Source organism: Apostichopus japonicus, chromosome 9 (assembly GCF_037975245.1).
Source record: "Apostichopus japonicus isolate 1M-3 chromosome 9, ASM3797524v1, whole genome shotgun sequence".
NCBI lineage: Eukaryota > Metazoa > Echinodermata > Holothuroidea > Aspidochirotida > Stichopodidae > Apostichopus > Apostichopus japonicus.
The window spans coordinates 6,148,256-6,169,489 of record NC_092569.1 but is presented as its reverse complement, the minus strand read 5'-3'; the positions used below and the strand labels follow the sequence as shown (position 1 = coordinate 6,169,489).

At 34.4% G+C, this 21,234-nt stretch overlaps 1 protein-coding gene across 4 annotated transcripts in view; it reads right to left on the bottom strand.

Moving 5' to 3' along the window:
- LOC139974565 (uncharacterized) overlaps positions 1 to 21,234 on the bottom strand; it is a 135,385-nt gene that overhangs the window by 68,671 nt on the left and 45,480 nt on the right. For all 4 annotated transcript variants that reach the window (XM_071981798.1, XM_071981794.1, XM_071981795.1 and 1 more), the window contains exons 6-11: positions 16,527 to 16,656; positions 14,052 to 14,203; positions 13,040 to 13,118; positions 11,035 to 11,113; positions 7,253 to 7,323; positions 4,473 to 4,486 (exon numbers count right to left, since the gene is read on the bottom strand). In XM_071981798.1, coding sequence (XP_071837899.1) covers positions 4,473 to 4,486; positions 7,253 to 7,323; positions 11,035 to 11,113; positions 13,040 to 13,118; positions 14,052 to 14,203; positions 16,527 to 16,656 — 525 coding nt within the window. The remainder of the gene's footprint in view (positions 1 to 4,472; positions 4,487 to 7,252; positions 7,324 to 11,034; positions 11,114 to 13,039; positions 13,119 to 14,051; positions 14,204 to 16,526; positions 16,657 to 21,234) is intronic.

The window sequence follows — 21,234 nt, the reverse complement described above, 5'->3', positions numbered from 1 at the left end:
CTCATCATCAGGTACTGTGTTTACATAATAAACTACAGAAATACATTAAATGAAACCATATCAAAATATGAATACAATTTACTGCTTTCCAGCAGAGAGAATTTCATTTGCTTGGAAAACTCTATCACTCTCTCTATCAACAAACTCGAGTGATTATTCCCTCTTGAAGATATATTCATGTCATCATTCTGTTTAATAGTGTCCAACTTACACCCATAGTGTGTTTTATTTTTTTTACTGTACAGGTCTGGTTGTCAGGTGGTTGATCAATTGATTTATTTAATATGAATGGGAAACAGTCAAAAATATTGTTGAGATGTCAGAGTAATTAACAAGACCATAATGAATAATAAGTATAGTGTGAAGTTAATACAGAACATTAAACAGTTATGATTTAATCCGAATATAACATGTACCGTACATCTGCGACACATATATTTGATCATGAAACCTGCTACAATCCTTCTTAGACTTTTAATTATCCAGCATGAGATGTCAGTTACAGTACTGTTATGATATTGAAAATGATTTATGTAACATTTAGCTCTCAAGAGGGTTACAATGAGCCTTATGTTACAGACTTTACTATCATACAGCCCTGTGTATATTCTGTAGCTATGCCTACCTACTGTAACTGTTTCAGAAATAGATGTGAATAGGTACAACTATAATAATCACATTTTATTGATATTTTTTAGCATAACTAGCTGACAAGAAAGTATCATTTCAGCTGTAAATTTCATTTCAGTCATAAATCATATATGCATCCAGATGTTTGCTGATGTAGGAAAATTGAGAATGATTTGAGAAAAATATAAGCCAAAATCGGTCTAGAAGATAGTAAAGCAAACCTATAGATAGGAATAGATGTATTTGTACAATGCATCAGAGTCAATTAGAGGTACATTACCAGCGCAATATCAGGCAAGTGCAGTTTAAGACAACCATTTAGATTAAATATTTTATTGATGGAGGATGGCGATGGTGGGAGAAAACTTAAATTAAAGATGTTCATTAAACAAATAAAGAGTAATCGTCAAGATTAAAACGAGAGAAATTCTGAAATAATGAAAATACTACATTAGCTGTAGCTGTCAGGTAACATACAGTATTGCACAAAGTCTGTCATTTACTAAAAAAAACTGGCTCAACTTTGTTTCAAAAAAATGACAACTGTATCATCAAGAGATACTTGAATTGTACTCATACTAGTACTCATACTCAGCCTTGTAGAATTGTATTCACACTAGTACTCTTACTCAGGCTATTGGAAATTTTCTCATACTAGTACTCATACTCAGACTATTGGATTTGTACTCACACTATTTCTCATATTCAGCCTGGTAGAATTGTACTCACACTAGTATTCATACTCAGCCTGATGGAATTGTACTCACCCTAGTTCTCATACCCAGCCTCAGAGAATTGTACTCGCACTAGTACTCATACTCAGACAATTGGAATTGAACTCACACTAGTTCTCATACTCAGCCTGGTAGAATTGTACTCATACTAGTACATATAATCAGCCTGATGGAATTGTACTCACACTAGTACTCTTACTCAATCTATTGGAATTGTACTTATGTACAGTAGTATAGATACCGGTGCAAAGTAAGTACTCTCACTCACCCTTACAGCATTGTACTCATATTCATACCAAGGGGAATCTGTACTCGAATACTCATACTATTGTACTCGTACCACAAGTCTGTTCAGCATACTGTATGTACTACAATGAATCTATGACACAATCAGCTTGCACAACAGGTTATTACCTTATATATGAATATTAAAAAATGACATAAGTTCTCAACAGGGTTGCACTGAGCCCCATTAGCAACTTAATTATCATGCAGAATTCTTGTACATAGTGTCACTAGCACAGTAACACCCCCTTTTGCAGATATCATAATGGTATCACTATGGACGATCAGACGATCCAGATGAATGATCCAGCAGCATTATAGTAAGAAAAGTGATCCTCCCCCCCCCCCCAACATCCTCACTCACTATTTCTGTACCACTAATCCTCAATAGAAATTAAGTTATATAACTGTTTTGCTGTATATTCCATACAAAAACTTTAATTGCAATGCACCATGCAAAGGTATTGGACAGAGAATTTCAATGGTAAATTTGGAAAGTAAATTTGACCTCAAGATCAAGGATTGAAGATCTGAACAAGTCTAACTTTGTTATTAAAATAACACAGTTACTTCTCATAGAGTAAAGCTTTGTAAAGTGCAAGTATAGTTTGCAATGGTGCTGTTCAAATATTCAAGCTTCTATTATAGTAGCAAATAATTAAAGTTAGTGCAATTTGATTATGAAGATATATATAAAACAGAAACAATAAGTAGCTGACACTTAATCAGAAATGGGATGGGACAAGAATGCCACCAACCCACCCACCCAAACCCCTCTACCCCACCCACATTTCCTCAAAGCAAATGTACATGAAAAAAGATCATGTTATCTTTTAACCTAAATTCATATCTTGCATATAATAGGCAAAACTACTTTTGGGAGTCTTTCACCATATACACATCTTTTCAATGAATTTTGATGATTGGGATTATGTTTCATTTATCAAAAAAGTTGGCAAACCCTTTTGTCCTTAAGTTTATCGGTAAATATTCCATCATAATTCAATTCAAATTTATGAGTTTCTTCCACTAAATGTGATTTGTGTACTGGAAGAGAACACCTGGAGCTATATAATTGATTAGAATCATATTGTGCCTTAACCTTGGTCAGGTACAAATAATATCATAGATCAGCAACCATCCTTGGCTTGTATGACAGTGTATTGATGCACACAGGGTAAGTGACAAATTATGGGAGAAAGATGACATTATTTAAAGAGACCTGTGCAGTATACATACATGTTCTAAGCTATTTCTCCCTAAAAACACAAAAACACTTATGACATACTGAGATGCAAACAACTTTGATATTTCTTAACATTTCAGAATCTGTGAGCAATAAAATACTAATCAAAGATTAAAATAAGCAGTTTGCTTTTGATCAACCACTTGTCAAAGTCTATCCTGAGTATTACTCAAATTAAAATTGCAACAGTTAGACTAAGAATTCTTGATACATTTTGCACCCAGTGAATTTTAAAGAGCGCGTTGATAAATTAATTTGAATTGATGCGCAACATTTTGTTCCCCCGAGATGCTTTTCATCCCAGTATTGATCACATACAAAGAACAAAATGGAAACATTCACAATTTTTTTTTTTGGTGCTTCTCCTTTGTTTCATGCAGGGGAGATCAATTGACTAGTGAAGCTTGTGATCTGCAGTTAGTGAATTACATTGTGGTTTTGGTATTGAGATAGCATCATGAATGTTATCAACATGGAATTAATAAAAAAAACTTTTTTTTTTTTGGTTTAAACGATCAAAAGGAGCTACTGTACCATGAAGATGCTCAGTACACTACAGTAGGTAATATGGTTACAGTGTTAAACAAGACAACAGTTGCATAGCCTACTATTCTTCCAGAGAACTGCTGTAATTTAGCTAAGATTATACATTCTAGAGAATCTTCAGTCGTTTATAACACAGACTTAAGGCTTCACATTGCACAGACAAAGACTGAAAAAAACTAAGCTATTTTATACTTGAATTTGATATTTGGGTGAGATTCCTATCATTCGAATACTAACCTTTGGCCTTTACATTGATACATTCAACATTGTGTATGCTTTTCAATGTTACTACATCTTTATAAGAGGAGCCTAGAATTTGTTAGTGTTTGAAGGATACAGTATCTGTTGTACATATTATTTTGCTGGTGAAAATTAAATGAAGCTGATCAAAGCCCTTACAAGACTGATTTTTAGTGATATATACTGTATATATTAATCTACAACTGCATAATGTTGAATAAATAAAGCAAAGGATCGATATCAAAATGAATTTGTTGAAAGCTGAAATCCCCCTCAGAGAATCACACAGAGACTATCCGTTATATAAATAGCAAAATTGAAATTCTTAATTTATTATTTTGCCAGGTGAAAAGTGATTTTGTACACTTTTAAAGGTTGAGATACATGACTACATACAGTACAGACAGTGAATTTGCTGTACAAAGCTCAAGATCAACTACTAACAAATATATCTATGTTTGGTTGGCGTCTATCTTGGCGCAGAGTGCTCTATGTTCGCTGGACAGAGGGAAGTATAGGTGAGAATTAGCTGAGACTAGTGAAACATTAGTAGTTGTTACTCGGATTTTCACGCATTGAGTGATCATCAGACAACTCCATCAGAGTTGCAATTGAGGGATGGGTGAGAGAGGGGTGTGTGGGGTACAGTGGGGTGAGGGTGAGAGGTTGAGGAGTGGGCAGGTGAAATTGCAATGGTAAGTGATGAAAAGTGGAGTGCAGAGTATAGCAAGAATCTTTTAACATTGAACCAAGAAGGAATGAACAGAAATTTCACAATTGAGCAGACTTACCATATCACTCTCAACTATAGGAAGCATTAACAAAAGATAATGGAAAGTTGAAAAAACATGATAATATGGATGCAAGTTAGTAAACAAACATACTATCAGATTAGTAATGCAATTCTACATTAATAATAATTAAATATGTAGTGTGTATTAATATCATGCACCTACTGATTTGCATTTTGAGATCATGCATGGCTTTGAATGTTTCAATACCAAGGCACACTGGAGTTTGGTTTTTTTTTCCTTCCTTAGTTTGTATCTGCTGTATTTTATCTTTCTTCAACTTGTTTTTGCTTTTTGGGGAAAAAATTCGCTTAAGTGATAACTTTGTCCAGCAACCGCAAAGCATCTTCCATTTCTTTGCTTCTATTATTCATTATTCTTTATTCTTTATTCATTATTCATTATTCATTATTCTTTTTTGGTAAACAACTTCCTTAAGTGATAATTCTATGTCCAGCAACCGAAAAGTGTTCTCCAAGTTTCAGTCATCTTTAGATAAAATCATTTCAGATTAAACTATGTTCATAAAAATCATGAAATATTGGTATATGCTACATGGTATAAAAATTGCACATGGAATAGTAGTCATGAAGGCATCGGAAAATCATGCAAACTTAATACTACGGTACACTGGTCATCATTATGTTAACTAACTTGAAAGCAGATTGAACTATGAGATAAAGCAATGATGACCAGTTCTTGGTGCAACCTACACAAGGCATACAACTCAATTCATGAAAATGCTAGGATCAACTAAAGTAGCTGTGGTTTGCATAACTTATTCCAAGCCCTTCCATATTCATACATAATTTGGACACCCCTCAAATGTAGCTATATCTTTACAGTTACATCCATTGGGCTGTTCCTAATAGCTTGTAATTGACATTTTACTTGTTGTCTCTCCCAAACAATGATCTTTGTCTTGTTTACAAAACCAGCAATTCCATCCTTCTACATGTTCTTTCTTTTCCAACATTAAGAGTGTGCAACCCATCTCATAGCAACATTAAGTATTAACATTTCACCAGAATTTTGAGGAGTTGAAACTATTCAACAGTATTGTATTAATTGATGTTAACCAGTGAAAGTGGACTTTGACGCTTAGAAATAATGGTTAAGTAGGAAGGGGAAGACACACAAGAACCGGTAACAGTAATATGGATATTGAATGTTACACTCGTAAAAGATCTTGTTGGATTAACGCACAGGGGAGTATGGTAATAAGCTGTTTGCTCTACTTTAAAGCCTTTACTAGATACCATCAAACTGTTTGATTTACATTACAACATTAAAAACACACATGGTTACACTCTAATATCAGATTACTTCTACTATTTGTGTAGGAGGGGAATAGAAATAATTTGCATCTTTATCTTCAATGATCTCTTCACCAAAACGTGTGCTTAAGTTTTGCATTTTATTCGCCTTTTAAATGTGCACCCTGGGTAATGAATAAACTACTCATTGCAAGATGTATTAGCTATTACCTCAGCTTGTCGCCTCGATACATTGAATTCACTATTTCAGACGGTTATAGACAGTAATAAGAAAGTGTCTTGCAATTCCCAATGGCTTACTTTGTCTGCTTTCATCACATTAATGTGCTTTCCCTTCAGACAGCTTTCAACTTGAAACAATAAGCTCAAAATTGAAACTGGTACAGTGATACAGAACTGTCTGTTTGGTTTGCATACAAAATGTTTGGTGATGGAACACTACAGTTTGTTCCTCCACTCTTAATATAAAATACTCATCAATTTCAATATATGAGATGTTATAGCAGCTCCAGGGAATTAAAAGTACTGTGTATATATGACGATTTCAATATATATTCATTTGCCTTTGTCGTTTACCTCCATTTCCTTACATAAAGTCTGTTCAAAGAATCTCTTTCGAGATCCGGCTTTAGGAATCACAAATGATTTCGAGTTGGTTAGCATCATGTTTGATCTCTAGAGTAAGGCAAAATATGTCACCAAAAACAGAACTAGTATTGTTCGATACAGGTGACAAACGCCTACAGTAGAATTATGACCTTCCTGACCGGTTTTGAACCTCTGGAAAAACAATCAGCGACCATAGCCTAGTGGTTAGGGTGTCCGCATATAAAGCGGGAGGCCCGGGTTCGAACCCTGGTGGAAGCTGGAAGTTTTTTCACTGTTCTTGATTTTCCAACTCATTACGATTTCAATTATATATATATGTATTATTATATATATATATATATATATATATTCATTCTCATTCCAATAATAATAACAACAATAATGTCAATAATAAATAACAACAATAACAACAATATTATAATAATAATGACGAGGACAACAACAACAATAATGACAATCAATATTATAATAATAATAATAATAGTAATCATAATAAGGCTTTCTCATGAATATTTAACAGCATTTTGGTGGTCAAAACATACACCAGGTCATGCATTTTCAGTACTATTTTCAAACTGCATTAGCATGCTGCTGTTTATAAGCAAAGCTTGATCAGACTGGCTTTTTTTACGGGCTTTTGAAACTTACGCAATTTTACAGTTGAACAGTACTAATTTATTGTACGTTTGTTGATATAGTGTTACAGCAGATGTTTACAAATGGAAAGCATTTGAGCAAAACCAAACAAACCAACCCCTGGATGCCTTAAAGTAAATAACGAACATACAATGAAGATACACTAGAAATAATGAGGGTGTAATGAATTCAAAAAGTCAGATCTAATATCAACAAATAGATTTATGGAGGAGATGGTTTTTGGGACAAACAACTTACAGTTGACTGGCGTTGTACTGACACTGATCTCTCTTGTAATTGCTCCGTCATCCTTGGCTACATCTAACCATCTGAAAAAAAGAAGAGGGGACAATAGTTTATTCCAGAATTTCCATCTTCAAGTAATAAAACTGACCAAAAATTATGTAAACAAATTCTGACAGCACAAATGTATTCCGAGGGTTGCATTCGTACTGAAAAAGTTGTGAGCCTTCATAGGTATTACCTCAATAATGAAACCGGGTGTGTTCCTTGGTCACATGATATGTAGGATTCTTTGAATGGCTTCCAAATTACCACCCTCTGACTTTTATTTATTTATTTATTTTTTATTGAAACTTTATTTTAAGAGGGTAGCTCGTTTAGCAATAGCTAATCTTACACGAGGCCCTCTAATAAGACATATAATAATATAACATGTATGAGAATTTAAGAAGTCATAAATACAAAATATAAAAAAAAAAGTAAGATGTAACCTAATTGCTTGATAAAATAGTTAAAACATGAACAGACTAAAGAAAATTAAGAAAGACTTGCTTTGACAATGAAGATTGTGCTGCACATGTGGTACTCCAGTATCTTTGTAGGTATAGTACAGAACCTAACTGTTAGGATCCTAATATCACTTGTACTCTGGACCATGTTTATAAAATTCCTTTGCCTTTCCAAAACTTGAAATTTTGCTATAAAATCAAATTTTAGTAGCCCTAACTAGCAAATTGCAATTACAACTGACCAAAAACAAAGATACATTGTTAGAGATTGTCAGTAAAAGAATCAATGCCATTAATATCATATGGCTGTTCTACAATTTGTGTGAGCAAGACACATAATGAAATGAAAGTACCAAATGTTAATTTTTTATGTTGAGCTAATGAACTATAGTATTATGACATTTTATTACCTAACAGGATTGAAAATTGTTCAGTCAATGCAAGAACTAACTTTAAGATTTTATGACTTTGAGAAAGTATTGGCAAATTGTAAAGAGAGTGAGACAATAATTTAAAAAAAACTCTGCTTTGTGAACCCATAAAAAAATAGTAGACAAGATGACTGTGAAGCATGGAATCTGCAGAACAGCTACAAGGGTGATGTGTTTTGTCCAGAGGGTTCAAGAACAATGCAATTTCTTTCTAGAATTTGCAGGTTTTTTATATAATTAATGTCAATTGTGCAGTACTGCTTACTCTGCTTACTGATACATTACAGTGCAGTACTGCTAACTATGCTTACTGATACATGTGATAGGTTCAGCTAGCCATCTTTATGTAACATGCTGCCTATATCATCTATGTTATTCCCATGCAATCTTGTTCTATTGCATTCCACCATTCCAGATTACCATAACTATTAGCTGTACATATATCCATCAGTGACAAACACTATGTGTTGGCAAATATACTACACCAATGAGTCCTTAAAAGCCTCTGCATAATAGCAGGACTGACAAAACAAACTCTCTGTTGATTTTAAACTTGCTCTTCTGACAAAAATACTCTTACTAAGCAATAGGTCTTATGTTAATTTGTTTGAAGTTTCATCCCTGCAACTTACAAAGCATAGAACACTTACCATGCCTGCTGCATGATATTCTATAGAAGAGACACATCTACTGAAGTGAAATGCAGATGTGACAATCTCATTATTACTATTTCACAGAGGACACATAGTCTACACTCATTTCATATCCAATGACCCTTACAAAGTGGAGCTTCAGCCATAGCCTATTCCTTTGTAACGGGCAGAGAGATTAGATTACAGCTAATGGTATTGGATTGTGCAGGCAAGACAACACAATCATCTCCACATCTCAGGAAATTACCTTGTAGGTACAGTAACTGTACAGTATAAAGGATATATAGCAAGAGCTAATGGCAAATCATTCTTATACAAACATATATGCATTTGCAGTCACGCTGTAAGTACTAACATGCAATTAGATGAAATGCATAATAAGTGAAGTTATCAAGTTCTAACAATGTAGACAGATCTCTACATCAAAGCTTACTACCAGCTGCTGTACTACAAAGGAGGCCACCAGGGATGCTGGTACAAGGGTCTTTCATTAAAACCTTTCCTCTCAATCATAACACACTCTTTTCTTTACCCGGTTTTTAACCTCATCTCATATTCCATATTTCCATTACTTTCAGCAAAATGCAAAGACAAATTGTGTCTCTGACAAAGTTTATCTTGAGGCAAACTTGTGTGCATCAATTTGTGATGAAGAAAGGAGTGATATTTTACAATATGTTCACATATGAAAATGTGGCCAGATTATTTCAGACTACAGTACAAAGGAGAATACTAACCTTACAAAATATGATATATATGGATTTGTACTGTCTGTTGGTTTGGTTTCCCTGACAAACCTATGGAATAGCTCATCCAAATGTTACAAAGAATTATCCGAACAGAAAGGAGCAATTCAGTTTTACTTAGGGAGATTCACTTATCTCACTTTTCACCCACAAAAGATATCTTTATTACAAGATCTTAGGCGGAAGCCAAAGACATAGAAGAGGCAATCCTATCCCCCTAATTTTTCCACCTTAGGAACATAAACAGTATTTGACAAAAGAATCAGAATACTTCAGCAGAATATATGAAGGACATGCTGAATATAGAGAAACCAAACACAACAAAGGGGGTGCACAGTTGCAATACATCAGTCAACATTCTGCACTAAACATAATTTGAGCCATAATTAAGTTTGGAAAGTATTTAAGCACTTAACTGTTCCTTATTTAAAATTTGACTCCAAGTAAGATTCTAGCAACAAATTTGCAGGATTTTCCTTTTTATCAAATGGCCCGAATTGATGGTTAAATGTCCAAAATATTTATATACAATATTTCCTAAGTTTCAAAATATTTTTGCATCTATCATATATGTCAGCTATTCACTCCATACTTCATTGTTCTAACCTATATCAAAGTTATGAAGATAAAGACAACCAAATTTCTCTTCGAAAGACCAACTTCAACTTAAGAAGTACTGTAATTGTCACAGCAGACGACTAGTTGTTTACATCAAATTCAAATTGCATTGTAATTTAATACCCTTAGGTAAAACAATTAATTGGTATCAACCTCCATCACTTTTGGAGATACTGAAATAAAACAAAAATATAGGCCTATGATCCACTCGAAGGATACAGTAGCTTTACTGACCAAAAGCTGGTGTCCTATTCACCACACCTACCTACACATTCTCTTCTACAGTGTACACATATTGATATTTGCTATTTTGCTACATATTTTTTGTCAACGAAATTTGCTGTTCAAAAAGTAAAACCTGGTCGTATGGGAAAAACCAGATACAACCCTTAAAACTTTGCCCTGTAAAGAGTACACTATTAAATAGTTGCTTCACGTATATACAATTCCCAGGAAATGTTTCGACAGGACTTTTCTTATTGATTTTTTTCTTTTACTTTGAAATGTAACATTGCACTGATTGAAAGCCCATTTATAAGACATATACAGAAAAATCAGACATTCATATTTTGAATTGTCAGTACCGAACTTTTGTATTGTCCTGAATGTTTGCTGTATCCATGACTATGAATAACTTATATGTATTATGCTCAAGAAGCAGCTGCGTATCTTAGAAAAAGTTGTACAGCTTAGAATCAAAATACAAGAAAGAAAAGTTGCCATTGTAGAGTTTATCGATTAAGTGAAAGACCTTCCTATAGAAGATAGAGATTGAATTACAGAATTGAAAGAAGTTTCTTCCATTTGCCTTTCTTCTTGAATTTCTAGAGAAATACTTACTGATAGCAAGGAAACAAGAAATCTCTCTTCTCTCCCTCCGTCTCCTTGACGACCACCTTGTCTAGATACCAGCCTTTATCTATAAAATGGGAAAATAAAATACAAACAACAATGTTGACATCAAATGATGAGGTTATATTGAAGTCCCAACAATTTTCTTTTCTTTTGTTTTTCTATTGCGCATGGAGTTTTTATTAACAATTTTATTAGCAATGTTATTGACAATATTTTATAAATCATACCAAAGACAAACATATTCGGCAATGCTGTAGGTTCTCTTGGTCGTTAATGAATTTAAAATCTTGGCTCTAACTCTAGACATGAAAAAACTTAGCCAATAATCAGCAATTGGCAAAATATGTAGTCATGAAGATGACAATAATTTAACAGACTGTACCTGCATACAGTTAAAAGTATGAAACTGTACATTTATGTTGTTAGCAGGTACAGACCAACAACCTGTTAAAACAAGCAATGATCTCCTTTGTATGTTAAAAGTGTATTCGGGAGCGATTATTCTACTCTAGAACTGACCCAGAGAACTTCTCATCAGAAGTAAAGGTTACATAGAATCACCAACAGAAGTACTTTATGACTATAACTCTTTCACAAGTCCATCAAACTAATCAAAATCACATACCAGATGCAGGGAACCTGTTATTTTTATCATAAAGGTAGGTGCATTGCAGGTAGCTGATTGCACAGGGTGGTAAATATCAATACTGTCTATGAGTTAAAGGGTGTCTTTGACCGTCAAGCAAGAGAGATGTGTTCAGACAATTCTTTACAAAGGTAGGTATGTATTTTAGATCCTCCTGCAAGCAGAAACTTGCGAAGAAGGGATCATTGGCGTATCAAAGCCGCAAGCTGACCGAAGTTAGTCTCTTAGTTTCATAATTAACGTCCATGATATTATAACTGGACGACAGACATTAATCTTGGAGTGACTCGAACTGGGGACCTTACGATTGAAAGGCACCGGCGTTAACCACTGAGCTAACACTCCGTAGTGTGGAAGACAATGAAACTATCCAGACGATACTGAAGTTCTGGCAGCAATGTTTGCTTTTCAATTATAAGCATAACACATCATTTAATTGGATGAGTTTTGAAGGCAAACAAGGAATTGGAAACAAATATTGGATACCTTTTAGTTTTGTTTTTTTAATAATGACAAATAAATGAAGAGAAAAGCTGGCATTTCACAACCCACTGTAAGGCTCAAAGAGAAACTTAGCCACAAATGAAAGAATTATATTTTTTTAATACAACAGGATATGACATTTCACATGCCACATATGTTATTCCACACTGTTATTTCAATGTGATACCTTCCTTAATAAAAACAAATCAAAATCCTGTGCCAAAAGAAAAAAGAAAATAATAATTATCATAAAATATACTTGTAATTAGTTTCTTCTCTTTGCTTAAGCTTGATTGTGCAACTTTGCGTGGGCAAAATGCTACATGATATGATATTTCAGTTCAAAGCTTTGTTTGCAAACATAACAACCGCTGTCCGTGGGAACACTTTACGTCTGTGTGAGGATATGTAATTTATACTCATATTATACTTTTACTGTAAGAGGATATGAAGTTTTAAATTAATCATGAAAGTCAGTATTTCAACCTTTTAATTCATTGCCAAGCAGTCCTGCCTCATCCACTGCCCCCCCTCACACCCACCCCCCTCCACAAGCACAGTACCCCTATATGTCCTAGTCTAGGGTTCACTTGTATTGCTATCACCGTATGTGTTATACAGTACCTAGCTAGATGTCTCAGTTTTTGTTTTAAATTACTATAACAAAATCTTGAACGAAATCTTTGTCTAGGCTGAAAAGTAACGAGGGGAAACTTTCTTCGACCGTACAACATTCTTCAAACTGCACAAACCAGAAATAATTTTTGTTGACATTCAAATAATTAGATAACACCGATGCACACGTCACATAAATACAATAGTAATAATAGTACAACACCAGCATAGAATGATCCAACTCACCAGCTTCATCAGAATCATGCCCAATCAGAATTCCCTTCAGCTTATTAAGATCTATCGCCTCGAGATGGAAAATGTCCGTCTGTGTGTGAAATACAAGAAAACATTTCTACGCATTCAATCTTTCCTTTGGCCTTTGCATCCAGTTCAATCAGGTAAATACAAACATGTTAATAAGAAGGGGGGGGGGGGGAATGGTTGCAAGCTGACTTTCACAATTTGTCAAAAAATATGGAATGCAAAATAATTTCCCATTCCAAACTAATACTGTTTATTACTGGTTCAATGAGGAATCTAATTACACATTTTAGCAGTTCCTTCCTTTCTTTTATGTAGTAATTTGTCAAACTCAATGTTGAACAATCTGATACTCCATTGATTCTGTTGTTGTGCAGAGAGGTTAGGCCTTGAAATGAAAACAAATGACATTTTCTGCTAACACATTATTTAAGTCCTACTATTAAATGAATTCATACATGTATCATAAAGCATACTTAAATCATAACAATCAGTCACCTTACAAATATGTGAGTCCAAAATGTGTCAATATGTTTTCAATGATGTCATGACACAAGTTTAATTGGCCAAGCAATCCCCGTACTTTGGAAAGTGATTTGAACCCATAGCATATATAGGCCTACAATTAAATACTTTGCCATGGGAGATGTATGAAGGCCTTGACCATTGTACATACAATCTGTGCTATTCTTGTTATTTACTCATCAGGTAATGAGGCTATTGCAACTAATTGGGTGATAGGAAATACCACTCATGTAATCAACACAGGAAAGTTAGATTGTTACTCAAAATGAAGAATGAAAGGAAGGTGGTGTACTCAAGTTTTAGTCTGGTAATATATTACATGATCCAAAGTAATAATGTCCAAATAACTTCCATATTGAACTGAACTTGTTCATGTGTTATGAAATAATGGCTTTAAATCTTAAATTTTATATCTTGATCATAATTTTTTTTTTTAATTTTTGCAGATTAGGATAACATTGAATTTACTAACCCTGCCTTTTTCAAAGGGATTGGCTCTGTTTGATTTGTAGAGTAACCTTGGTCCACTGTCTCCTCTTTCACCAATAAGAGTAATGTAAACTTTTCCGTCCAATCCAGCACCCCAGTAATTCCCTGTTGTAACCAGCACTTGATATTTTATTACTGAAAAACAGATAAATATGCAAAGAAAAAACAAACATAAAAACAAGAATACATTAATACTATATAATGTAGCAGACTTCCATAAACACTTCTTTCTTGTTTCATGCCCAAAGGCTGATGACATTCTCAACAATCAAATATTTACAAGTTTCTCTCGAGCGGATACAATGATGTTTCAGACAAATGTTATATTTAATGAAGTGACGCATCTACTTCTGTAACATACTGAAAGCAAACACGGATCATTGTTGTATAAGTTGTTACTAGGTATCAGCTATGATAGTAACAGAACCCTACATGGTATCAAATAAATGGTACACTCTGTCAATACCAGTGAACATGTTCAACGCTTGAGTGTATGTTTAATATGAAGATAACAGAATCTTTCTCTTAGGGTTACTGTACAGTACATATACTGTTTATATATATGCAACAGAACAAGGTATTAGTTTGGTAAATTAGTCAAGCACTAACAATAATGAACAGTACGTCTCCATAAGATTCAAGAAGATGAAAATTCCACATAGGAAAACACGGTGTAGGCTTCTGAATGGTGGATTCAGAAGGGAGAAGGAGTGACCTCCTTGAAGGGTCATTAGGGGTACAGTTCAATAATGTTACCAGTTTGTAGGCTAGGTGTACATCGGAGTGCATACATAGGAGGAGACAGCTACATAATTAAGAGAGGAATTAATTACATGAGGATTGTAGGTTGCTCCATGTATGTACATGCTAGCCAATTATATAACTCAATTAGTATTTGCAGGAATGTTAAAATGACAAAACATTGTACCAGCTCCAATTTCAGATTTTATCAAGCTATGTCTTACAAACTATAGAAAATATATATCTATCATCAATAATACACTGACAGTTTCTCTCCTGTTAATACAGTTGTTGAAACCTTAGCTGCCCTAATGCTTGGAGTGGACTATAATGCACACTGGCTTGCTTGGACCACAAAGAAAGAAATCGTGTAAGGACTGAATTAGCTCAGTTGTTAGAGCACAGGACATGTTATCTGGAGGTCATATAGTCCATTCTGCGCATTTCTAATTCAAATATGTAATTTCAAACAAAATTTGAAATTTAATTTAATGACTATTTGGTTACGTTCGCAATTGGATGTCTTACAGCGCCTAACTTGTTTATTCCAATCACAAGGCTGCTTTCTGGCACTCACTGATGCAACATATACGATTTTGTAACATATTACTGTAGATTCTGATTAAAAATAGTATGAATTGTATTGAATCTGTAGTGCCTATTCAAAGCAAAGAAAAATGCACCTGCTCGTATAAATTATCATTTCCTGTTTCCAGGAGGCAAAGTTAGCACAATCAGGATACATTATAACTTTGTTTACAATATTGAAAAATGTGTGATGCACTTGAAGAATTAACTATTTAGATGAAAAATCTTAAACAAACTGCAAGGAATACAGATACTGTACTTGTCCTTATGATAAACCATGCAGTATTCTCAGCAATTGATGACATTTAATATGTCTATTGAACAAAACTTTTTTTCTTTTCTTCTTTACTTTATGATTTCTAGCATTGGTTATGTTTTAGCTAATATAGTTAAAAGTTTAAGAGTTGGCAAAATTGTGGGAACAGAAGTGTTTACCAAAGTTGTACAGGCCTACAGCAGGTAATATCTCTCCTAGTTTGTTCGCAAGAGTTGGACCAACAATGTATTCCTTGTAAATAAATAATCTGTGTATTTCCTTCCATTCCCCCCCCCCCCCACCCTTATCCAGAGACTTCATTTAATCTCAAGTCCATTTCTGGTAATTCCAATCTACAGCTTTTCAAGAAATTTGCCTATGTGCTATCTTTTCATTCTTTTTAAAGAATGGATTGTTTGCAAACAAAAATCACATGTATCTCCAATACAAAAGGAAATGCAGTTTACTAATTTACCACCTTATGCCAGAACTCTGATACAGAGTTCTAATCATCAAATCTGCCTGAAGCACTAATGACAGTCCAGCAGAGAGAGAATGAATTAGCTTCACTCAGGCTAGTCCTTTTTGAAATTTTTCTACGTGACTGGCCAATTTCCCCACCAAAAATGTCCATTCAGAAAAGATCAGATTAAAAAAAAAAGAACTTCATACACACTTCGATGAAACTGATTAAAAACTTTGCAATACAATATCTTTTGGGTGCAAATAAAACAAAGGCCAGTATGACATTGCTGCAGGGTATTTTCTACCAACCAAATCAACTTTGTGGTCAATGGGATACATTATTACAAAGAATTTCATTTGGTAAAAATTCCCAGAAGGCTGTGTTCTTAATTTTGTGCTAAGACAAACCTGCCAAAGGTTGCTCATCTCTGGAGACGGCGAGCTCTCGACAAACATCGCTGTCATCCTCATCTCTAGACATCCACCTGTCACAGATAAAAATCAACTCCTCGCCTGTATGAACATCTTGCATACGAACCTGATGAGAGAAAATTAGGAAATATTCCTTCATTGCGATATAAATCTAAATAGCTAAGAGCATAAGACAATTGCACACACAAAAAAAAAGCTGTGGCTGGATGGATATACATCAGATTGAAGAAAATATGACTTTGCACTTTCAATATGTTTTTCTCTACCTTTATCTTCACTCTGGGTTAAACAGTATCCATTAAACATGTTCTTGTTTTTTATTTTAAAGGTCAAGCTGTTTTATTTAAGATCAACAGTTTTTATTTCAATCAAATGTGTCAACTTGGGTACTATATGTATACAGTAAGTACAGGTACAGTATCATCACTTTAGGCACAAAATTTGATATGGCAAAAGTACAATAGTACGGTTTTCAATGTAATACCAAGTACTGTAGTAATATCTTTAAATTTTTCAGGCAATTTCTCTCTAAACACTCATGGTTCACATCGTTGTGTTAATGCAGATGCAAGCAATGACAGATGGATGTAGCACAACGACCGAACTAGTTATCAGCTGAGCTGAGCAGTGCCACATGAGAACGGAGGAAAACCACAATATCCTCACATCATCGAAAACTATCATGTCTTTAAAGGATGACCTTGGGCACAAAATTAATGTTGATAAGTTGTAGACCTTTAAGAAACAAGTTATGTTTTATAAAAAGTTTATTCTACTTAAGCTAATACTTGTCAGTTCCTCAGATGCAAGGCAAAACTTGAGAAAACCAAAAACGTTAACGAACGGGGAAATTCCAAAACGATAGGTAAATCAAGAGTGTCAAAGTTGTGGCGGACAGGTAACCAAGGAGCGAAGTAAATAACACAACACGTTGGGAAACAATGTAAGAAATTTATGTTCCCGAATAACATGAAACATTTGGTACTAAGTAGAAGACAAATGCTGTTGAATGTCATTAATTGGTACTATGTTGTTAATGTGAAGTTAAAAAGAATGTTTTGGGATAAACACTGAATAATCTAATTCATAAACCACCTGCAATATGGCACTTATCTATTGCTATTTTACTGTACATACATGTTTACATGCATGCGGCAGAAATTTGTATTAAATTGTTCAATATACAGTGAATTCAGAGCGTCCATTGAGTAGTTTTTTTTTTTAATACTGTGCATATATTGAAATTACAGGTCAAATGCTAAATTGATCTTGTAAATGTGATTAATGGGTCAACACTTTATATAACAACAAACAGACACAGAATAGTGTTAATGAGCAAGCCCAAGTAATCATTATGACAGCTTCATAGAGATAATAAACAGCACCTCCAGGAAAAAAATACATTATCCTCTATAATATTAGCAACATTTGTAAACAAAGTTACCAACAAGTGGTTAATTTGCAGAAAGCAAAAACAACAGGATTTTCAATCACAGAACTAATTTCTTTGCATTGTTCACTGAGGTATACAACACAATAAAATATTAATTTAATTAGACAATATGACAATAACCCTTTGTAATTATGCCTCAAAAAGAAAATTTTACAGTATATATGGTGTTTGCTAATCATGGAAGCTATGAGCTCTCTAAAGGATGAAGTGAGCATATCTGAAATTAAATAAACTGGGCTGTGGATTGAATTTTAACATCATTTCGTATAATTCCACATTTGTGACTCTGGAAGATTCTTTTTAATGCAAGCAGATAAATAGACAGCAGCTATATCTGAACTGCGTTTACACTACAGCCGTAATCTCGATGTCAGGATCAGATCCTGGAGTTGGGATCTGATCCGTATCTAGGGTAAAAGCACCCTGTGTCAACATACAGGCATCAACAAAGGAATCAATGATCATGTGACACCAGTTTTGGTCTTTCTTAGGAATTGGTAAATAGCAATCTGTTTTTCTACAACCTTTGTGAAACATAATATCTAATCTCACAAAATTGATGGGGTAAGTCTACAGAACTGAGGAGTAAATCCAATTTCCTGCATACCATTGTTATTATGAACTTCTGTAATTGTATGTCAGGACTCGAAAATTCCTATGCGCCTGTTGCCCGGGGCTCCTCCATAATGCATTTGGGCGACCTAACTTCATGATATGTCAGAAATGTTTCATGATGTAAATTTTGACAAAGAGGCCTTAACGTTTTATGACATTTGCACAGTCATATTATGCTGGAAGCAAATTTGGATGAGTGTTGTTTGCTTCTTCATGGGCACGGAAGATGCAACAATGTATACAAAAATTTGTTATGAGCTTTCTCAAATTGTTAACAGGCTACCACAATCTCAGGACAAAAAGGCCTGACGATGGACTTCTACTTTTGAAAAAAATATTGTCGAGCACTGTCATGTACAAAGACACTTTTCATCGACATTTTACTGTTACGTTCTCTATCCACTTATTTTGCCCTTTCAACTTTTTATTCTGAGTAGCTTTGAGGATGCTGGCAGACATAAGTACACTACAGTCATCAGTTATAATAGCTTCCAAAAATGATCACTATTTAATACACGACAATTTTGTCAAAATATTTTGATCCACTTATCTTTGGTAGTTATGCAGTCATGTCTGAAGATTCTATCCCAAACCTTGTAAAAGAAAGCTTTCTTTCCTACTTTCCTTCTTTGAATTTATGTTTGCCTAATTGACTACCATGAAGCCATACTTATTACGGCATACACTTCCCCTCTCACTGGATCTGCTACAAAACTGTCTCATCCATCAAACTAGACTACAGTTCATCTGTCAGAAATTTTATCTCCGTCCAAGCGTAAATGCTCATCTACGGAGAGAAACTTTTATGCAGAATGGAGAGACTCTTATGAGATTACTTCTACTCATGGGTTTAGATTTAGAAGAAACACTAGTTTGACTTATTAGATGATCTAGTGTCAGCTACAGTGCTAGCTAACCATTTCTTCTTTGTCCTTTGAGATATTAAACTTAATTAAGCTGACACAAATGCAACTAGGAAATGTGGTTACAAAAATTGCAACCATACATGGATGTTGTACGTAGGCATTGGCTGGGACAACAAATATCCCTGTTTTATTAAGTGGCTACATGTTTGCCAAAAAACCTTTCAAAATGTCATTTCTGTACTTTTGCTGAATTCCATGATAAAACCTATGTAACTCTCTTACATTGTTTGATATATGCAATAGGCCTACATGTTAAATTTAGCTATTACTGTGCACTGTCAAGGTCACCTGCAATTACTCGATCAAGTAACATACACAGCGAGCTCATTAAATTTTATAATGTCTGCATGCAAGTATTTTGAGATCTTTGCACACCAAAATCAAGTCTAGCATAAATGGAATAATAATTCTAATAATATTGAGGATCTATAAAGTGCAGACATATCCGCCAATAATAGTGCTCAATTCACATAACAATATTACCCTGGTCAATGATAACCTGTCAACCACAGAGACATATCCCTTCACATGCATACATCCCCCTCCCTCTCCCCACCAGACTGCCCTTTAAAATCATGTAAAATATGTCACTATTTTGCATTTTAGCAATCTTAATTATGCAGAAAAATCTTAGTAAGGGGTGACGCCTCCCCCTTAAATTAAACCCCTCCCATGGGTCTGCCACTGGAGGGTCGCCAGAATAACCAAGGTAGAAATTGGGGACACCAAGCAAAATAGTTTGAATGTACTGCAGTGTTACAGTATGCTTTACTACTATACATTATATTAATGTTCTGTACAGTATGCGAAGCATTTAGTGCCCAGCAATGTGCTATGCTATTTTACTGTGATATACCATTGTATCCTCTTTCACATTACTGTATGGCACAAAACGATATGACACAATACAATAAAGAAGTTGAACAGTACTATAATAATAATAATAATAATGTAGATTTATATAGCGCCACCCCAGGAAACGAGTAACTGCCCATGGCGCTTCATAAAGTGGAAATCATCAACATTGACATGCAGAACGGAATAAATGAGTCTTCAGTAACCTCTTAAAAGTTGAAAGATTACAGTAGAACAAGTTTGAAGATGGTCTGAATACTGATTCCAAAGACTTGCAGCAGAGTATGCAAAACTTCTGAATCCGTACACCTTCACACATGACTTAGGTACACAGATGTATGAATTGCTTGTAGAAGGTAATGTGCGTACACCAAGGTAACATGAAAGAAGGTTAGCAAGATACACAGGCTGTTGTAAATCATGAGCACGAAATGCAAGTAGGAGTATTTTGAACTTTACTTAAATTAAAATAGGAAGCCAGTGAAGATCCTTTATAACTGGGGTATTATGACAGAGTTCAAACTACATGCAATAGGACACAAAATTGTTGAAACAATTTTAACTTTTGTCCTACCATAAATGTGTCCCACTGCAATGTATTTTCATTGCCGAATCAATATCATTACATGAAGCACTAACTTCATGCCATAGGTTAATACCAAGCTGTAGTATGCATAACAGTTCCAAACTGTGGTATCCACATTCTTTTCTTCAATATATAATGTACCCATAGCGATCTCCCCTTTCCTATTTTTGTTCCTTACATCTATGGCAAAGCCATACAAACTACTTTAGTTCCATATCATCCTAGGTATACAACACACCTTATGACTGT